We start from the raw sequence: 19452 nt of genomic DNA on the forward strand, positions 1-19452 counted from the left end.
GGGAGGTTGGCTAAATTTGAGGAAGGAGAAAAGTTTGGGAGGTTGACTAAATTTGAGGAAGGAGAAAAGTTTGGGAGGTTGGCTAAATTTGAGGAAGGAGAAAAGTTTGGGAGGTTGGTTAAATTTGAGGAAGGAGACAAGTTTGGGACTTGGCTAAATTTGAGGAAGGAGAAAAGTTTGGGACTTCGCTAAATTTGAGGAAGGAGACTAGTTTGGGAGGTTGGCTAAATTTGAGGAAGGAGACAAGTTTGGGACTTGGCTAAATTTGAGGAAGGATACAAGTTTGGGACTTCGCTAAATTTGAGGAAGGAGACTAGTTTGGGAGGTTGGCTAAATTTGAGGAAGGAGACAAGTTTGGGAGGTTGGCTAAATTTGAGGAAGGAGAGAAATTTGGGAGGTTGACTAAATTTGAGGAAGGAGACAAGTTTGGGAGGTTGGCTAAATTTGAGGAAGGAGAAAAGTTTGGGAGGTTGGCTAAATTTGAGGAAGGAGACAAGTTTGGGACTTCGCTAAATTTGAGGAAGGAGACTAGTTTGGGAGGTTGGCTAAATTTGAGGAAGGAGACAAGTTTGGGACTTGGCTAAATTTGAGGAAGGATACAAGTTTGGGACTTCGCTAAATTTGAGGAAGGAGACTAGTTTGGGAGGTTGGCTAAATTTGAGGAAGGAGACAAGTTTGGGAGGTTGGCTAAATTTGAGGAAGGAGAGAAATTTGGGAGGTTGGCTAAATTTGAGGAAGGAGACAAGTTTGGGAGGTTGGCTAAATTTGAGGAAGGAGACCAGTTTGGGACTTGGCTAAATTTGAGGAAGGAGACAAGTTTGGGAGGTTGGCTAAATTTGAGGAAGGAGACAAGTTTGGGAGGTTGGCTAAATTTGAGGAAGGAGGCAAGTTTGGGACTTGGCTAAATTTGAGGAAGGAGACAAGTTTGGGGCTTGGCTAAATTTGAGGAAGGAGACAAGTTTGGGAGGTTGGCTAAATTTGAGGAAGGAGAGAAATTTGGGAGGTTGGCTAAATTTGAGGAAGGAGACAAGTTTGGGAGGTTGGCTAAATTTGAGGAAGGAGACAAGTTTGGGACTTGGCTAAATTTGAGGAAGGAGACAAGTTTGGGAGGTTGGCTAAATTTGAGGAAGGAGACAAGTTTGGGAGGTTGGCTAAATTTGAGGAAGGAGACAAGTTTGGGAGGTTGGCTAAATTTGAGGAAGGAGACAAGTTTGGGAGGTTGGCTAAATTTGAGGAAGGAGACAAGTTTGGGAGGTTGGCTAAATTTGAGGAAGGAGACAAGTTTGGGACTTGGCTAAATTTGAGGAAGGAGAAAAGTTTGGGAGGTTGGCTAAATTTGAGGAAGGAGACAAGTTTGGGAGGTTGGCTAAATTTGAGGAAGGAGACAAGTTTGGGAGGTTGGTTAAATTTGAGGAAGGAGACAAGTTTGGGACTTGGCTACATTTGAGGAAGGAGAAAAGTTTGGGAGGTTGGCTAAATTTGAGGAAGGAGAAAAGTTTGGGAGGTTGGCTAAATTTGAGGAAGGAGACAAGTTTGGGAGGTTGGCTAAATTTGAGGAAGGAGAAAAGTTTGGGACTTGGCTAAATTTGAGGAAGGAGACAAGTTTGGGAGGTTGGTTAAATTTGAGGAAGGAGACAAGTTTGGGACTTGGCTAAATTTGAGGAAGGAGAAAAGTTTGGGAGGTTGGCTAAATTTGAGGAAGGAGACAAGTTTGGGACTTGGCTAAATTTGAGGAAGGAGACAAGTTTGGGAGGTTGGCTAAATTTGAGGAAGGAGAGAAATTTGGGAGGTTGGCTAAATTTGAGGAAGGAGACAAGTTTGGGAGGTTGGCTAAATTTGAGGAAGGAGACCAGTTTGGGACTTGGCTAAATTTGAGGAAGGAGACAAGTTTGGGAGGTTGGCTAAATTTGAGGAAGGAGACAAGTTTGGGAGGTTGGCTAAATTTGAGGAAGGAGGCAAGTTTGGGACTTGGCTAAATTTGAGGAAGGAGACAAGTTTGGGGCTTGGCTAAATTTGAGGAAGGAGATAAGTTTGGGAGGTTGGCTAAATTTGAGGAAGGAGACAAGTTTGGGAGGTTAGCTAAATTTGAGGAAGGAGACAAGTTTGGGAGGTTGGCTAAATTTGAGGAAGGAGAGAAATTTGGGAGGTTGGCTAAATTTGAGGAAGGAGACAAGTTTGGGAGGTTGGCTAAATTTGAGGAAGGAGACAAGTTTGGGACTTGGCTAAATTTGAGGAAGGAGACAAGTTTGGGACTTGGCTAAATTTGAGGAAGGAGAAAAGTTTGGGAGGTTGGCTAAATTTGAGGAAGGAGACAAGTTTGGGACTTGGCTAAATTTGAGGAAGGAGAAAAGTTTGGGAGGTTGGTTAAATTTGAGGAAGGAGACAAGTTTGGGACTTGGCTAAATTTGAGGAAGGAGAAAAGTTTGGGACTTGGCTAAATTTGAGGAAGGAGAAAAGTTTGGGAGGTTGGCTAAATTTGAGGAAGGAGACAAGTTTGGGACTTGGCTAAATTTGAGGAAGGAGGCAAGTCTGGGACTTGGCTAAATTTGAGGAAGGAGACAAGTTTGGGAGGTTGGCTAAATTTGAGGAAGGAGACAAGTTTGGGACTTGGCTACATTTGAGGAAGGAGACAAGTTTGGGAGGTTGGTTAAATTTGAGGAAGGAGACAAGTTTGGGACTTGGCTAAATTTGAGGAAGGAGACAAGTTTGGGACTTGGCTAAATTTGAGGAAGGAGAAAAGTTTGGGAGGTTGGCTAAATTTGAGGAAGGAGACAAGTTTGGGACTTGGCTAAATTTGAGGAAGGAGACAAGTTTGGGAGGTTGGCTAAATTTGAGGAAGGAGACAAGTTTGGGAGGTTGGCTAAATTTGAGGAAGGAGACAAGTTTGGGACTTCGCTAAATTTGAGGAAGGAGATAAGTTTGGGAGGTTGGCTAAATTTGAGGAAGGAGACAAGTTTGGGAGGTTGGCTAAATTTGAGGAAGGAGACAAGTTTGGGACTTGGCTAAATTTGAGGAAGGAGATAAGTTTGGGAGGTTGGCTAAATTTGAGGAAGGAGACAAGTTTGGGAGGTTGGTTAAATTTGAGGAAGGAGACAAGTTTGGGACTTGGCTAAATTTGAGGAAGGAGACAAGTTTGGGACTTGGCTAAATTTGAGGAAGGAGAAAAGTTTGGGAGGTTGGCTAAATTTGAGGAAGGAGGCAAGTCTGGGACTTGGCTAAATTTGAGGAAGGAGACAAGTTTGGGAGGTTGGCTAAATTTGAGGAAGGAGACAAGTTTGGGACTTGGCTACATTTGAGGAAGGAGACAAGTTTGGGAGGTTGGTTAAATTTGAGGAAGGAGATAAGTTTGGGAGGTTGGTTAAATTTGAGGAAGGAGATAAGTTTGGGAGGTTGGCTAAATTTGAGGAAGGAGACAAGTTTGGGACTTGGCTAAATTTGAGGAAGGAGACAAGTTTGGGACTTGGCTAAATTTGAGGAAGGAGAAAAGTTTGGGAGGTTGGCTAAATTTGAGGAAGGAGACAAGTTTGGGACTTGGCTAAATTTGAGGAAGGAGAAAAGTTTGGGAGGTTGGTTAAATTTGAGGAAGGAGACAAGTTTGGGACTTGGCTAAATTTGAGGAAGGAGAAAAGTTTGGGAGGTTGGCTAAATTTGAGGAAGGAGACAAGTTTGGGACTTGGCTAAATTTGAGGAAGGAGGCAAGTCTGGGACTTGGCTAAATTTGAGGAAGGAGACAAGTTTGGGAGGTTGGCTAAATTTGAGGAAGGAGAAAAGTTTGGGAGGTTGGCTAAATTTGAGGAAGGAGAAAAGTTTGGGAGGTTGGCTAAATTTGAGGAAGGAGACAAGTTTGGGAGGTTGGCTAAATTTGAGGAAGGAGACAAGTTTGGGACTTGGCTAAATTTGAGGAAGGAGACAAGTTTGGGAGGTTGGCTAAATTTGAGGAAGGAGAAAAGTTTGGGAGGTTGGCTAAATTTGAGGAAGGAGACAAGTTTGGGAGGTTGGCTAAATTTGAGGAAGGAGACAAGTTTGGGAGGTTGGCTAAATTTGAGGAAGGAGACAAGTTTGGGAGGTTGGCTAAATTTGAGGAAGGAGAAAAGTTTGGGAGGTTGGCTAAATTTGAGGAAGGAGACAAGTTTGGGAGGTTGGCTAAATTTGAGGAAGGAGAAAAGTTTGGGAGGTTGGCTAAATTTGAGGAAGGAGACAAGTTTGGGAGGTTGGCTAAATTTGAGGAAGGAGAAAAGTTTGGGAGGTTGGCTAAATTTGAGGAAGGAGACAAGTTTGGGAGGTTGGCTAAATTTGAGGAAGGAGAAAAGTTTGGGAGGTTGGCTAAATTTGAGGAAGGAGACCAGTTTGGGACTTGGCTACATTTGAGGAAGGAGACTAGTTTGGGAGGTTGGCTAAATTTGAGGAAGGAGACAAGTTTGGGACTTGGCTAAATTTGAGGAAGGAGACAAGTTTGGGAGGTTGGCTAAATTTGAGGAAGGAGACAAGTTTGGGAGGTTGGCTAAATTTGAGGAAGGAGACAAGTTTGGGAGGTTGGCTAAATTTGAGGAAGGAGACAAGTTTGGGAGGTTGGCTAAATTTGAGGAAGGAGACAAGTTTGGGAGGTTGGCTAAATTTGAGGAAGGAGACAAGTTTGGGACTTGACTAAATTTGAGGAAGGAGAAAAGTTTGGGAGGTTGGCTAAATTTGAGGACGGAGAAAAGTTTGGGAGGTTGGCTAAATTTGAGGAAGGAGACTAGTTTGGGAGGTTGGCTAAATTTGAGGAAGGAGACAAGTTTGGGAGGTTGGCTAAATTTGAGGAAGGAGACAAGTTTGGGAGGTTGCCTAAATTTGAGGAAGGAGAAAAGTTTGGGAGGTTTGGCTAAATTTGAGGAAGGAGAAAAGTTTGGGACTTGGCTAAATTTGAGGAAGGAGACAAGTTTGGGAGGTTGGCTAAATTTGAGGAAGGAGACAAGTTTGGGACTTGGCTAAATTTGAGGAAGGAGACAAGTTTGGGAGGTTGGCTAAATTTGAGGAAGGAGACAAGTTTGGGAGGTTGGCTAAATTTGAGGAAGGAGACAAGTTTGGGAGGTTGGTTAAATTTGAGGAAGGAGACAAGTTTGGGAGGTTGGCTAAATTTGAGGAAGGAGACAAGTTTGGGACTTGGCTAAATTTGAGGAAGGAGACAAGTTTGGGAGGTTGGCTAAATTTGAGGAAGGAGACAAGTTTGGGAGGTTGGTTAAATTTGAGGAAGGAGACAAGTTTGGGAGGTTGGTTAAATTTGAGGAAGGAGACAAGTTTGGGAGGTTAGCTAAATTTGAGGAAGGAGACAAGTTTGGGAGGTTGGCTAAATTTGAGGAAGGAGAAAAGTTTGGGAGGTTGGTTAAATTTGAGGAAGGAGACAAGTTTGGGACTTGGCTAAATTTGAGGAAGGAGACAAGTTTGGGAGGTTGGCTAAATTTGAGGAAGGAGACAAGTTTGGGACTTGGCTAAATTTGAGGAAGGAGACAAGTTTGGGAGGTTGGCTAAATTTGAGGAAGGAGACAAGTTTGGGACTTGGCTAAATTTGAGGAAGGAGACAAGTTTGGGACTTGGCTAAATTTGAGGAAGGAGACAAGTTTGGGACTTGGCTAAATTTGAGGAAGGAGACAAGTTTGGGAGGTTGGCTAAATTTGAGGAAGGAGACAAGTTTGGGACTTGGCTAAATTTGAGGAAGGAGACAAGTTTGGGAGGTTGGCTAAATTTGAGGAAGGAGAAAAGTTTGGGAGGTTGGTTAAATTTGAGGAAGGAGACAAGTTTGGGACTTGGCTAAATTTGAGGAAGGAGAAAAGTTTGGGAGGTTGGCTAAATTTGAGGAAGGAGACAAGTTTGGGAGGTTGGCTAAATTTGAGGAAGGAGACAAGTTTGGGAGGTTGGCTAAATTTGAGGAAGGAGACAAGTTTGGGAGGTTGGCTAAATTTGAGGAAGGAGAAAAGTTTGGGAGGTTGGTTAAATTTGAGGAAGGAGACAAGTTTGGGACTTGGCTAAATTTGAGGAAGGAGACAAGTTTGGGAGGTTGGCTAAATTTGAGGAAGGAGACAAGTTTGGGAGGTTGGCTAAATTTGAGGAAGGAGACAAGTTTGGGAGGTTGGTTAAATTTGAGGAAGGAGACAAGTTTGGGAGGTTGGTTAAATTTGAGGAAGGAGACAAGTTTGGGAGGTTAGCTAAATTTGAGGAAGGAGACAAGTTTGGGACTTGGCTAAATTTGAGGAAGGAGACAAGTTTGGGAGGTTGGCTAAATTTGAGGAAGGAGACAAGTTTGGGAGGTTGGCTAAATTTGAGGACGGAGAAAAGTTTGGGAGGTTGGTTAAATTTGAGGAAGGAGACAAGTTTGGGACTTGGCTAAATTTGAGGAAGGAGACAAGTTTGGGAGGTTGGCTAAATTTGAGGAAGGAGACAAGTTTGGGAGGTTGGCTAAATTTGAGGAAGGAGAAAAGTTTGGGAGGTTGGTTAAATTTGAGGAAGGAGACAAGTTTGGGACTTGGCTAAATTTGAGGAAGGAGACAAGTTTGGGAGGTTGGCTAAATTTGAGGAAGGAGACAAGTTTGGGAGGTTGGCTAAATTTGAGGAAGGAGACAAGTTTGGGACTTGGCTAAATTTGAGGAAGGAGACAAGTTTGGGAGGTTGGCTAAATTTGAGGAAGGAGACAAGTTTGGGAGGTTGGCTAAATTTGAGGAAGGAGATAAGTTTGGGAGGTTGGCTAAATTTGAGGAAGGAGACAAGTTTGGGAGGTTGGCTAAATTTGAGGAAGGAGACAAGTTTGGGAGGTTGGCTAAATTTGAGGAAGGAGACAAGTTTGGGAGGTTGGCTAAATTTGAGGAAGGAGACAAGTTTGGGAGGTTGGCTAAATTTGAGGAAGGAGACAAGTTTGGGAGGTTGGCTAAATTTGAGGAAGGAGATAAGTTTGGGAGGTTGGTTAAATTTGAGGAAGGAGACAAGTTTGGGAGGTTGGTTAAATTTGAGGAAGGAGAAAAGTTTGGGAGGTTGGCTAAATTTGAGGAAGGAGACAAGTTTGGGAGGTTGGTTAAATTTGAGGAAGGAGACAAGTTTGGGAGGTTGGTTAAATTTGAGGAAGGAGACAAGTTTGGGAGGTTGGCTAAATTTGAGGAAGGAGATAAGTTTGGGAGGTTGGCTAAATTTGAGGAAGGAGACAAGTTTGGGAGGTTGGCTAAATTTGAGGAAGGAGACAAGTTTGGGAGGTTGGTTAAATTTGAGGAAGGAGACAAGTTTGGGAGGTTGGCTAAATTTGAGGAAGGAGACAAGTTTGGGAGGTTGGCTAAATTTGAGGAAGGAGACAAGTTTGGGAGGTTGGCTAAATTTGAGGAAGGAGACAAGTTTGGGAGGTTGGCTAAATTTGAGGAAGGAGATAAGTTTGGGTGGTTGGCTAAATTTGAGGAAGGAGACAAGTTTGGGAGGTTGGCTAAATTTGAGGAAGGAGACAAGTTTGGGAGGTTGGCTAAATTTGAGGAAGGAGAAAAGTTTGGGAGGTTGGTTAAATTTGAGGAAGGAGACAAGTTTGGGACTTGGCTAAATTTGAGGAAGGAGACAAGTTTGGGAGGTTGGCTAAATTTGAGGAAGGAGACAAGTTTGGGAGGTTGGCTAAATTTGAGGAAGGAGACAAGTTTGGGAGGTTGGCTAAATTTGAGGAAGGAGACAAGTTTGGGAGGTTGGCTAAATTTGAGGAAGGAGAAAAGTTTGGGAGGTTGGTTAAATTTGAGGAAGGAGATAAGTTTGGGAGGTTGGCTAAATTTGAGGAAGGAGACAAGTTTGGGAGGTTGGCTAAATTTGAGGAAGGAGACAAGTTTGGGAGGTTGGCTAAATTTGAGGAAGGAGACAAGTTTGGGAGGTTGGCTAAATTTGAGGAAGGAGAAAAGTTTGGGAGGTTGGTTAAATTTGAGGAAGGAGACAAGTTTGGGACTTGGCTAAATTTGAGGAAGGAGACAAGTTTGGGACTTGGCTAAATTTGAGGAAGGAGACAAGTTTGGGAGGTTGGCTAAATTTGAGGAAGGAGAAAAGTTTGGGAGGTTGGTTAAATTTGAGGAAGGAGACAAGTTTGGGACTTGGCTAAATTTGAGGAAGGAGACAAGTTTGGGAGGTTGGCTAAATTTGAGGAAGGAGACAAGTTTGGGAGGTTGGTTAAATTTGAGGAAGGAGACAAGTTTGGGAGGTTGGTTAAATTTGAGGAAGGAGATAAGTTTGGGAGGTTGGCTAAATTTGAGGAAGGAGACAAGTTTGGGAGGTTGGCTAAATTTGAGGAAGGAGACAAGTTTGGGAGGTTGGCTAAATTTGAGGAAGGAGACAAGTTTGGGAGGTTGGTTAAATTTGAGGAAGGAGACAAGTTTGGGACTTGGCTAAATTTGAGGAAGGAGACAAGTTTGGGAGGTTGGTTAAATTTGAGGAAGGAGACAAGTTTGGGAGGTTGGCTAAATTTGAGGAAGGAGACAAGTTTGGGAGGTTAGCTAAATTTGAGGAAGGAGACAAGTTTGGGACTTGGCTAAATTTGAGGAAGGAGACAAGTTTGGGAGGTTGGTTAAATTTGAGGAAGGAGACAAGTTTGGGAGGTTGGTTAAATTTGAGGAAGGAGATAAGTTTGGGAGGTTAGCTAAATTTGAGGAAGGAGACAAGTTTGGGAGGTTGGCTAAATTTGAGGAAGGAGACAAGTTTGGGAGGTTGGCTAAATTTGAGGAAGGAGACAAGTTTGGGAGGTTAGCTAAATTTGAGGAAGGAGACTAGTTTGGGACTTGGCTAAATTTGAGGAAGGAGACAAGTTTGGGAGGTTGGTTAAATTTGAGGAAGGAGACAAGTTTGGGAGGTTGGTTAAATTTGAGGAAGGAGACAAGTTTGCGAGGTTGGTTAAATTTGAGGAAGGAGACAAGTTTGGGAGGTTGGCTAAATTTGAGGAAGGAGACAAGTTTGGGAGGTTAGCTAAATTTGAGGAAGGAGACTAGTTTGGGAGGTTGGTTAAATTTGAGGAAGGAGACAAGTTTGGGAGGTTGGTTAAATTTGAGGAAGGAGACAAGTTTGGGAGGTTGGCTAAATTTGAGGAAGGAGACTAGTTTGGGAGGTTAGCTAAATTTGAGGAAGGAGACAAGTTTGGGAGGTTGGTTAAATTTGAGGAAGGAGACAAGTTTGGGAGGTTGGCTAAATTTGAGGAAGGAGACAAGTTTGGGAGGTTGGCTAAATTTGAGGAAGGAGACAAGTTTGGGAGGTTAGCTAAATTTGAGGAAGGAGACTAGTTTGGGACTTGGCTAAATTTGAGGAAGGAGACAAGTTTGGGAGGTTGGTTAAATTTGAGGAAGGAGACAAGTTTGGGAGGTTGGTTAAATTTGAGGAAGGAGATAAGTTTGGGAGGTTAGCTAAATTTGAGGAAGGAGACAAGTTTGGGAGGTTGGCTAAATTTGAGGAAGGAGACAAGTTTGGGAGGTTGGCTAAATTTGAGGAAGGAGACAAGTTTGGGAGGTTGGCTAAATTTGAGGAAGGAGATAAGTTTGGGAGGTTGGCTAAATTTGAGGAAGGAGACAAGTTTGGGAGGTTGGCTAAATTTGAGGAAGGAGACTAGTTTGGGAGGTTGGTTAAATTTGAGGAAGGAGACAAGTTTGGGAGGTTGGTTAAATTTGAGGAAGGAGACAAGTTTGGGAGGTTGGCTAAATTTGAGGAAGGAGACAAGTTTGGGAGGTTAGCTAAATTTGAGGAAGGAGACAAGTTTGGGAGGTTGGTTAAATTTGAGGAAGGAGACAAGTTTGGGAGGTTGGCTAAATTTGAGGAAGGAGACAAGTTTGGGAGGTTGGCTAAATTTGAGGAAGGAGACAAGTTTGGGAGGTTAGCTAAATTTGAGGAAGGAGACTAGTTTGGGACTTGGCTAAATTTGAGGAAGGAGACAAGTTTGGGAGGTTGGTTAAATTTGAGGAAGGAGACAAGTTTGGGAGGTTGGTTAAATTTGAGGAAGGAGATAAGTTTGGGAGGTTAGCTAAATTTGAGGAAGGAGACAAGTTTGGGAGGTTGGTTAAATTTGAGGAAGGAGATAAGTTTGGGAGGTTAGCTAAATTTGAGGAAGGAGACAAGTTTGGGACTTGGCTAAATTTGAGGAAGGAGACTAGTTTGGGACTTGGTTAAATTTGAGGAAGGAGACAAGTTTGGGAGGTTGGTTAAATTTGAGGAAGGAGACAAGTTTGGGAGGTTGGTTAAATTTGAGGAAGGAGATAAGTTTGGGAGGTTAGCTAAATTTGAGGAAGGAGACAAGTTTGGGACTTGGCTAAATTTGAGGAAGGAGACTAGTTTGGGACTTGGTTAAATTTGAGGAAGGAGACAAGTTTGGGAGGTTGGTTAAATTTGAGGAAGGAGATAAGTTTGGGAGGTTAGCTAAATTTGAGGAAGGAGACAAGTTTGGGAGGTTGGCTAAATTTGAGGAAGGAGACAAGTTTGGGAGGTTGGCTAAATTTGAGGAAGGAGACAAGTTTGGGAGGTTGGCTAAATTTGAGGAAGGAGATAAGTTTGGGAGGTTGGCTAAATTTGAGGAAGGAGACAAGTTTGGGAGGTTGGCTAAATTTGAGGAAGGAGACAAGTTTGGGAGGTTGGCTAAATTTGAGGAAGGAGACAAGTTTGGGAGGTTGGCTAAATTTGAGGAAGGAGACAAGTTTGGGAGGTTGGCTAAATTTGAGGAAGGAGAAAAGTTTGGGAGGTTGGCTAAATTTGAGGAAGGAGACAAGTTTGGGAGGTTGGCTAAATTTGAGGAAGGAGAAAAGTTTGGGAGGTTGGTTAAATTTGAGGAAGGAGACAAGTTTGGGAGGTTGGCTAAATTTGAGGAAGGAGACAAGTTTGGGAGGTTGGCTAAAAGTTGATTTCTGGTGATAAGTCGATCCAACAATGAAACGGAAAGGAAGGGATGAGGAGGAAGCAATATGGAGGAGCAATAATTGTAAATGGGGAAAAAGGGATATGTTAAAAGCTTTTGATTTGTTAGACTGAGTGGTGAAGAAAAATAAATGGCAGAGATTAGAGGAAAATAAGAAATACTTTTTGGACTGAATGTTTTAAGGACTGATTTGGGGATGAACTATAACGGCACTCGGTGGAGTGCAAACCACAGCCAGGTTGAACGTTTTCCCATTTGTTTCCCACTGATAGCCCGGATCTTGATCTGGACCTCCAAAATCTAATCCGCTTGTTCTTGTCACCCTCACCAACTCATCCACCAAGTTTTGCAATAATCCATCAACGTTTTGAAATGTCGTTTTTGGTCCTTTCTCTCAATGGTGAACAATCGCTTTCAAGAAAAGTTTCATCTAAATCCGTCCATAACTTTCTAAGATATCCTGCTCATGGACAAACAGACACCAAGACAGAGGTAAAAACATAACCTCCATCCACCTTCGCTGGCAGAGGTAATGTTTTTTCTTTTCAATTGATCTTTTTATGAGAAGAAAGAAGGGAGCAATTGAGGTTATGGGAATGAGGGAGACATGGATGAGTGTGACTGAAGGATGGAAAAAAAAGAGATTGAGCATAAGTTAATAAGGTTCCAGATTGTCCCGAGCACATAAAAGAACAGGATTTGAATGATGAGTTTCAATGGAATGATTACTCCAACAAGCATGGATTATCAAAACTTTTCAACCCAATACAATCGCTAACCGCAAAGAGGTCTTAAATACTTAGTTTCGATAAATAATCGATTTCATAAATGTATTTACCGTTTCTCCTGGTCTCTTGTGCAAAGAAATCCAAAACTGAAGCTTCATGAAATTTGGACGAACAAACACAAAGTTAACATTAGGAGATCCCTTTAAATAATAATTCTCTCATTTCATGCAGATGGTGAACAATGAGGTGCTGTGGGTACGGGATGAGGTGCTACAGGAGGGCAGTGAAGTGAAACGTGCAAAAGTGATCAAGTTCTTCATCAATGTGGCACAGCAATGCCGCAAGTGTCAAAACTTCAACTCTGCATTTGCCATTTACAGGTGAGTTTAAACCCTTGCTGATCAGTCATGCAGGATCATCGCCTCTTCTGATTTTCAGGGTCTGGATCCAGGAAGGGAATGTCTTATTTTATGAGTTATTTAATAATCGCCTCTATTGGGAGACCGCTTCATCCTCTCGAATCCACTTGTAGTCAAAGACAGCACACGTGGATTTGACACAAAGATTGTCGATCACTTTGGTGACATCACCCTAGTTTGCTACCCTGCTCATGATTGGAATGGTTGTGCCTTTTGGGGTTGAGCGGCATATAGTGTGAAGAGGTTTGTTTCCACATTATTGGCTGAACTGCTGAATTAATTTATTCCAGCTTTGTATCGGCAAACTTGTTGACACGTGCCCGCACTATGTTGGAAGATCCTTAACTTACCCTGGCAGTGAGGCAGATCAAGCCATGACGCGTCCACACATCACCTCACCCAGACCAACCCGCTTCACCCTTGCCTGAATGACATTGACCAATGCAGTTAAATTGATCTGAGAATGGATCATGTGCGCACCCATACAGGATATCGGTTAATCCTTGATCTCCCGATGTCCCTGTTCTCAACTGTTGTACTTGTGTGCTTCCCTCTCTTTCCCCATCTTGACTCCGCTCCCTTTATCATATGTTTTATGTGTCAGTTTGTTTTTATGTGATTAATGTTGGCTCTTACATGAGCCCCGATCATGTATACAAAATAAAACAAAAAAATAGTGAGAAATCGCTTTAAATTTCAATTTGGTTTCAGACCAGATCACTCTACTCTGGACATGCTGCTTCTGCTGTCTCAACAATGGATGGAGGTCCTCAATGCCAAACAGGAAATCAGAGCTGTCTCCCTTGACATATCACGTGCCTTCGATACGGTCTGGCACCCAGCTCTGCTCACCAAACACTCCTCCTTTGGTATCCATGGAAATCTCCACGCATGGCTGGCGGACGTCCTCTCTAGTCATAGTCAATGTGTGGCCCTGAATGGATTTCTCCCATCTCCCCTTCCTGTTCTGGCTGGAGTTCCCCAAGGTAGTGTTCTGGGCCCTGTGCTTTTTCTGGTCTTCATCAATGATCTCTCCGACTCTCTGGAAAATCCTCTCTATCTTTTTGCTGATGACTCTACTCTCTGTCGCTCCATTCCTCATCCATTAGATCGGCAGTCTGCAGCCTCCTCACTCTCTGCAGACCTGGACAAAATCACAGACTGGTAAAACAAGTGGAACATGTCTTTCAATCCTGACAAATCTCACACTCTTACTATGTCTCTCTGAAAAGACTGACTGGACAACCCTCCCATCTACTTTCTCAACAATCCTCTCCAAGAAGTTCTGTCACTCAAGCTTTTGGGTCTCACTATTAGCCATGATCTTTCTTGGGAAAACCACATTTCAAATCTGGCCTCCAATGCCAGTCGCCGACTGGGCAATGGGCATCCTCCGTCGTGCGAAGTCCTCACCACATACAAGGCTTTCATCCGCAGCTCAATGGAATACTGCTCTCCCCTCTGGGCCGGTGCTCCTGCCTCACACCTAGCTCGTCTTCACGCTGTTGAAACCAAAGCTTTCAGAATCATTGGAATCTCCCGCGATGAAGCTAACTCCGAGGGCCTTTCACTCACCCACCGCAGGCAGGTAGGTGGTCGTTCTGTCTTCTACCGACTCCAATCCGGCCTAGCTTTCCCAGCTCTCTCTGTGCTCTGTCCCCCAAATATTCCTACAGGTCGCACAAGATCTGCCAGCAACCCTCTTATGGTGAAATTGCCAAAATCAAGACTCTCTGCTCACCTTCACTCCTTCATTCCTCTTTTCTCCCGCCTCTGGAACAAACTCCCTCACTCTCTTCAATCCCACTCCTCCCTCCAGGTCTTTAAAACAGCTGTTCACCACCATCTCTTATCTTCCCCAATCCAAAACCTTGATCTTTTCTACCCCCGCTAATTCATCCCAGATCCACTTTTTTGAAATACCGACTTCTTTCCTGGAAGTCCTAGCAGTGTCCATGTGTTTTATTCCTCTCCTCCCACCCCCCATTTTCATGCCTCCTCCCCCAAGCCCTCTCCCTCTCACAGATTTCCCGATGTCCCTGTTCTCTCTGCTGTTGTACTTGTGTGCTTCCCTCTCTCTCCCCATCTTGTCTCCCGCTCCCTTTACGCTTTGTGTGTCCGTTTTTTTTGTGTGTGTGTGATGAATGTTTGCTCTTACACGAGCCTCAATCTTGTATACAAAAAATATATATCAATGATTATGCATCGGCAGCATCGTAATGTTTGCTTCTACATTATTTATTTGTAGTGTAGACCCAGGAGCCACCATGCAACTCAGGCCTACCCTGACGCAGCGAAATTGTGCACCGTCAAGTTCAAGCGATTGGCATTATAGACATCGGCCACTCAAAGCACTGTCCTCATCGAGGCATAAAAGTCAGAAGCAGGGATTTAAAACTCTTTTTCTTCTTCTTCTACTTTTGTATGCATCACATGGCTGTGGGTAGCATCATTTTCTGGGGCACAGCTCCGCTGATGATGCAGTGCCCCATATTAATTAGTGCAGGAATTCTGAATTTGTCCAAAGTGCTGGAAATAGCTCTCCTACTCTTTGCATGGGATATTTAATTGACAGCGTGGGTTATTATTTAATGTCCACCAGCCATAAACGAATGCTGGCAGAGGTGATGCCCATTTTAACGTCAATCCGAGCAAGGCACTCTCATTGATGAAACCGAGCCTGTGAAACACCAGAATGACAGTTTATAGCTGGGTCTAGATTTCAACACAGGCTTGACAGCTGAGGTGTTTCATGTTTGTTTTTTTTGTTTTTTTCTCCTTTTCATGGTATGGTAATTTATTTTCCCTCCTTTTCATGGTATGGTAATTTATTTTTTTCTCCTTTTCATGGTATGGTAATTTTTTTTCTCCTTTTCATGGTATGGTAATTTTTTTTTGTTTTTTTGCTCGTTTACATGGTATGGTAATTTTTTTTTCCTCCTTTTTATGGTATGGTAATTTTTTTTCTCCTTTTCATGGCATGGTAATTTATTTCTCCTTTTCATGGCATGGTAATTTTTTTGTTTTTGTTTTTTCTCCTTTTCATGGCATGGTAATTTTTTTTCTCCGTTTCATGGTATGGTAATTTTTTTGGTTTTTGTATCTTTTCTCCTTTTCATGGTATGGTAATTTTTTTTTCTCTTTTTTTCTCCTTTTTAATTTTTTTCTCCTTTTCATGGCATGGTAATTTTTTTGTTTTTGTTTTTTCTCCTTTACATGGTATGGTAAAAAAAAATTCTCCTTTTCATGGTATGGTAAAAAAAAAAAAATCTTTTCATGGTATGGTAATTTTGGGTTTGTTTTTTTCTCCTTTTCATGGTCTGGTAATTTTTTTTGTTTTTTTTCCTCCTTTTCATGGTACGGTATGGTAATTATTTTTTCTCCTTTTCATGGTATGGTAATTTTTTTTCTCCTTTTCATGGCATGGTAATTTTTTTTGTTTGTTTTTTGTCCTTTTCCATGGTATGGTATTTTTTTTTTCCTTTTCATGGTATGGTAATTTTTTTTTTTCTTCTTTACATGGTATGGTAATTTTTTTTTCTCCTTTTCATGGCATGGTAATTTTTGTGGTAATTTTTTGGTGTAAAAATGGTAATTTTTGGTGTAAAATGTTTTTGGTGTAAAAATGGGAATTTTTGGGTTTTTTTTTTTCTCCTTTTCATGGTATGGAAATTTTTTTTGTTTTTTTTCTCCTTTTCATGGTATGGTAATTTTTTTGTTTGTTTTTTTTTCTCCTTTTCATGGTACGGTATGGTAATTTTTTTGTTTGTTTTTTTTTCTCCTTTTCATGGTACGGTATGGTAATTTTATTTTTTTTCCTTTTCATGGTAAAAAAAAAAATCCTTTTCATGGTATGGTAATTTCTCCCTCCCTCCCCCCCCCCCCCCCCTCTGAGTGCACGTCTGTATGTATGACTTGAGTATTTGCCGTTTGCAGTGGTTTATCACACAGTTCCGTGACTCGGCTGTATGGCGCATGGGATAAGGTTTCTGCGAAGCAACACGCACTTTACAACGAGCTGCAGGATCTCTTCAACCCATCACGTAACATGGGTGCCTATCGTAGCGCACTGGCAGAGGCGAGCGTCTGCCCACCTGTCATTCCACTGTACCCTGTTGTGCGAAAGGATCTCACATTCCTACATGACGGTAAAAAGATAAACGACACTTGCACCTCAGATTTTACACTTTGATTGTTGCGCAAATGTTGATGTAAAGGTAAGATGCACAATATTTTAAGAATACATTTTGACTGCCATGGTTATCCATGGTGTGGTGGTTTTTGAATTGTGTGGCTCGCTGCTGAGTGTTGCTGTGCACATTACCTGTTGCAGGCAATCACACTTGGGTGGAGGGTTTGGTGAACTTTGAGAAGCTGCGCATGATCGCCAAGGAAGTCCGTCAAATGTGCCGTCTGGTATCGGCTGGAAAGGACGTCACAGCCTCTTTTAGGCCATGGTGCGCACGCATCACCTTTAACATCATCTCATTAGTTCCTGAAACGAAATTTGTGCAAAACTCGGTTTTTCACTGTCATTTTCTTTCAACTTTTTTTTATATTTTTTTATGTCCTTCACATCCTTACTCTGATATGTTGTCCTCCCCACTCCTCAAAAGTGTTTAAACTATTTAAAGGTTCAGCTTGGTCATCCAGCTTAACTTGGGCAAAATATGTTTGGTATGGTGATTTCGGTTCAATTTCTGAAGCTCTGCGTAACCGCATTTTGAGCTTAAACAGATGTGAAGTCACAGCATCATGAAACGAGAGGCCTTAAATGGTATTGCACACCTTTTGGATTCAAACTCTTAACTACTATTATTTTTTTGGTTTTTTTTTCCTATTTCTTTTCCTATTTTTCCCATCACTGGCAACATCACGTGGTGTCAGGTCTATGCTAGCAGGTAGTGGTTTGTTGATTTCTTCAATGGACGGTGGAACAATAAGCCGGCGAATGCCGCGGCGTCCATCGGTGTTCAGTGCACGCCGTCTCTTCGACGAGTCGCTTGCCATACGCCGTACGCGGCACTACCTGCAGAATGCACCTGCATGTGAGTTGATGATGTGCACATTATTTTTTCTAAACTGTGCAAGCTGCGTGCAACCTCTGCACTCGTTTCCTTATTCCTGTGTCCAGTTGACTATTAATGGGTGTGTTCTTCACAGGGATTGCAGCTAAGACATTCCTGTGCTATTCCCCATTGTGGCTGAATAATGTGCTGTGCCATCCCTCCCACCAACAAATCCCTCCGACCTCATGTATCACAGTTTGATGTTGTTGTTCATTAACCCCGATTAGTTCTGCTTGAACAGGCCCGTGGCATCATATCTTTGTTTATTTGTTTGTTTCCTCAACACATTTATATCTTTGTTTATTACTTGCAAAATCGAAGCTTTTTCAAGTATATTGGTCGGTTGCGTTTGTGGTTCTGTATGTCTGTCTGTCTGTTTGTTTGTCACCGGCCTACAGGTCACAATTTTCAACCGATCTTCACGAAACTTCACCAAATGGTTGAGTTGGTCAAAAGGAAGAAGCCTGTTGTTTTTGGGGTCAATCTCTATATATAAAGGAGGAGTGTCTGTGTGTGTGTGTGTGTGTCTGTCTGGATGTCTGCTTATAACTCAAGAACTACACATCGGAGAAAGGTTTTAGACACAGATTCGGAATCGGCATAAAATCCCGGTGGTTTTAGGCTACGTTTTATTTTAATATCAATGGTTTAAAAAAACCGCGCCAGCTGCAATTCCATGGTGTAGTTTGTGGCGGCACTAGACGTTCGGGGTGTATTGCAATGGTTTGTTGGGTTTGGCTGTGGGTCCAGAATAGCTCCCATTTCCTTATGTTCTTCCACTTTTATTTTGATTCTTCTGTTACAACGCCTTCCTTATCTACCTTATATCCCCCCGACGAGGCCTCTACATAATTTCATGCGGCAGAATTTCGTGCATTTTGAGTGAAAGAAGTGAGACGAAGTTGTAGGAGGAAGAAGAGGCGCGGTCACTGTGGAGGCCCCGATCGTGAGTGGAAATGGCGGGAATTGCGTTTGTATCGCAAAGTAAAGGATCTGCATTCATTTCTGAACTTGCATTGGTGGATTGTTATACACCTGCATTATTTTTCATAAAAAAACTTTATGTTGAACTTGAAGGCTCCAAGCACGGACTATATATATAGCCCTCATTGAGGTAAAAATAAAAGTAAAAAGCCTGCTATCACTTGCCAAGCTAGCCGTTCCCCCCTCCCCCTCCCCTCCTCCCCTCCCCCCTCTCCCTCCCCTCCTCCCCTCCCCCCTCTCCCCCCTCCCCCCTCTCCGTCCCCTCTCCCCTCCCACTCCCCTCCCCCTTCCCCTCCCCTCCCCCCTCCCCTCCCCTCACCCCTCCCCCCTCCCCCTCTCCCTCCCCCTCCCCCCTTCCCCTCCACTCCCCTCCCCCTCCACTCCCCCTCCCCTCCCCCCTCCCTAAATCCCTCCCCAACCCCCTCACCATCACCACCCCCTCCACCTCCCCTCTTCCCTCCCCCTCCCCTCCCCTCCCCCCTCACTCCTCTCCCTCCCCCCTCCCCCTCCCCCTCCCCCTCCCCCTCCCCCTCCCCTCCCCCCCTCCCCCTCACCTCCCCTCCCCCCCTCCCCCGCCCCTCCCCCTCACCTCCCCCCTCCCCCTCCCCCTCCCCCTCCACTCCCCCTCCCCCTCCACTCCCCCTCCCCCTCCCCCTCCACTCCCCCTCCCCTCCCGCCTCCCCCCTCCCCCCTCACATCCCCCCCTCCCCCCTCCCCTTCCTCCTCCCCCTCCCTCCTCTTCTCCCCTCCCCCCTCTTCTCCCCTCCCCACCCTCTCCTCCCCCCCCCCCGTTCCCTTCCCCTCCCCTTCCTCCTCCCCTCCCTTCCCCCGCCCGGCAATGCCGGGTACTTCCCATGGCCAGCTGTACGTGGGCTGCTCGAGGGTTGGAAAACCAAGCAATCTTTATGTCTTGGCACCAAGTAAGAAAACCAGAAATGTTGTATACCAAGAGGTTTTGAGAAATTGAAAATTGACAAAACGTCATGTAGGAAATGTACTGTGATATTGCTCTAAAATATACATGTTCTTTTCATCATATATTTGTATTATTCTTATTCAACCCGGGCGAAGCTGGGTACCTCAGCTAGTATACATATATATATAGTCACTGAATTCAACCACCAACTATTTTTGAGGTCAACATCGGCCAAAAGGTCAACATAGGCCAAGTTTTTAAAATCCTTAATTTTCATCCAATTGACTTGAAAATTGAACAGCATTTGCACATTGAGTCACTAAATAGGGAAACTAACTATTTTTGAGGTCAAAAGGTCAAAGGTCAACTCATGGTAAAACCTTCCAAAATCATCATTTTTCATCTGAAAAATCGTCACTTTTCTTCATGTTGACCTGAGCTTTGATCAAGATTGTCAATTTTAATC

The 19452-nt window shown here is 43.4% G+C and overlaps 2 protein-coding genes across 2 annotated transcripts in view; one reads left to right on the forward strand and one right to left on the reverse strand.

Moving 5' to 3' along the window:
• TSEN2 (tRNA splicing endonuclease subunit 2) overlaps positions 1-19452 on the reverse strand; it is an 841321-nt gene that overhangs the window by 462956 nt on the left and 358913 nt on the right. The gene's annotated exons all lie outside the window — the stretch shown is intronic.
• LOC137425607 (rap guanine nucleotide exchange factor 6) overlaps positions 1-19452 on the forward strand; it is a 159485-nt gene that overhangs the window by 117786 nt on the left and 22247 nt on the right. The window contains exons 20-23 of the mRNA XM_078776842.1: positions 11830-11978; positions 15954-16165; positions 16351-16474; positions 16905-17065. Coding sequence (XP_078632968.1) covers positions 11830-11978; positions 15954-16165; positions 16351-16474; positions 16905-17065 — 646 coding nt within the window. The remainder of the gene's footprint in view (positions 1-11829; positions 11979-15953; positions 16166-16350; positions 16475-16904; positions 17066-19452) is intronic.

The sequence above is a fragment of the Myxine glutinosa genome, chromosome 4 (genome assembly GCF_964187855.1).
Source record: "Myxine glutinosa chromosome 4, kmMyxGlut1.1, whole genome shotgun sequence".
Classification (NCBI taxonomy): domain Eukaryota; kingdom Metazoa; phylum Chordata; class Myxini; order Myxiniformes; family Myxinidae; genus Myxine; species Myxine glutinosa.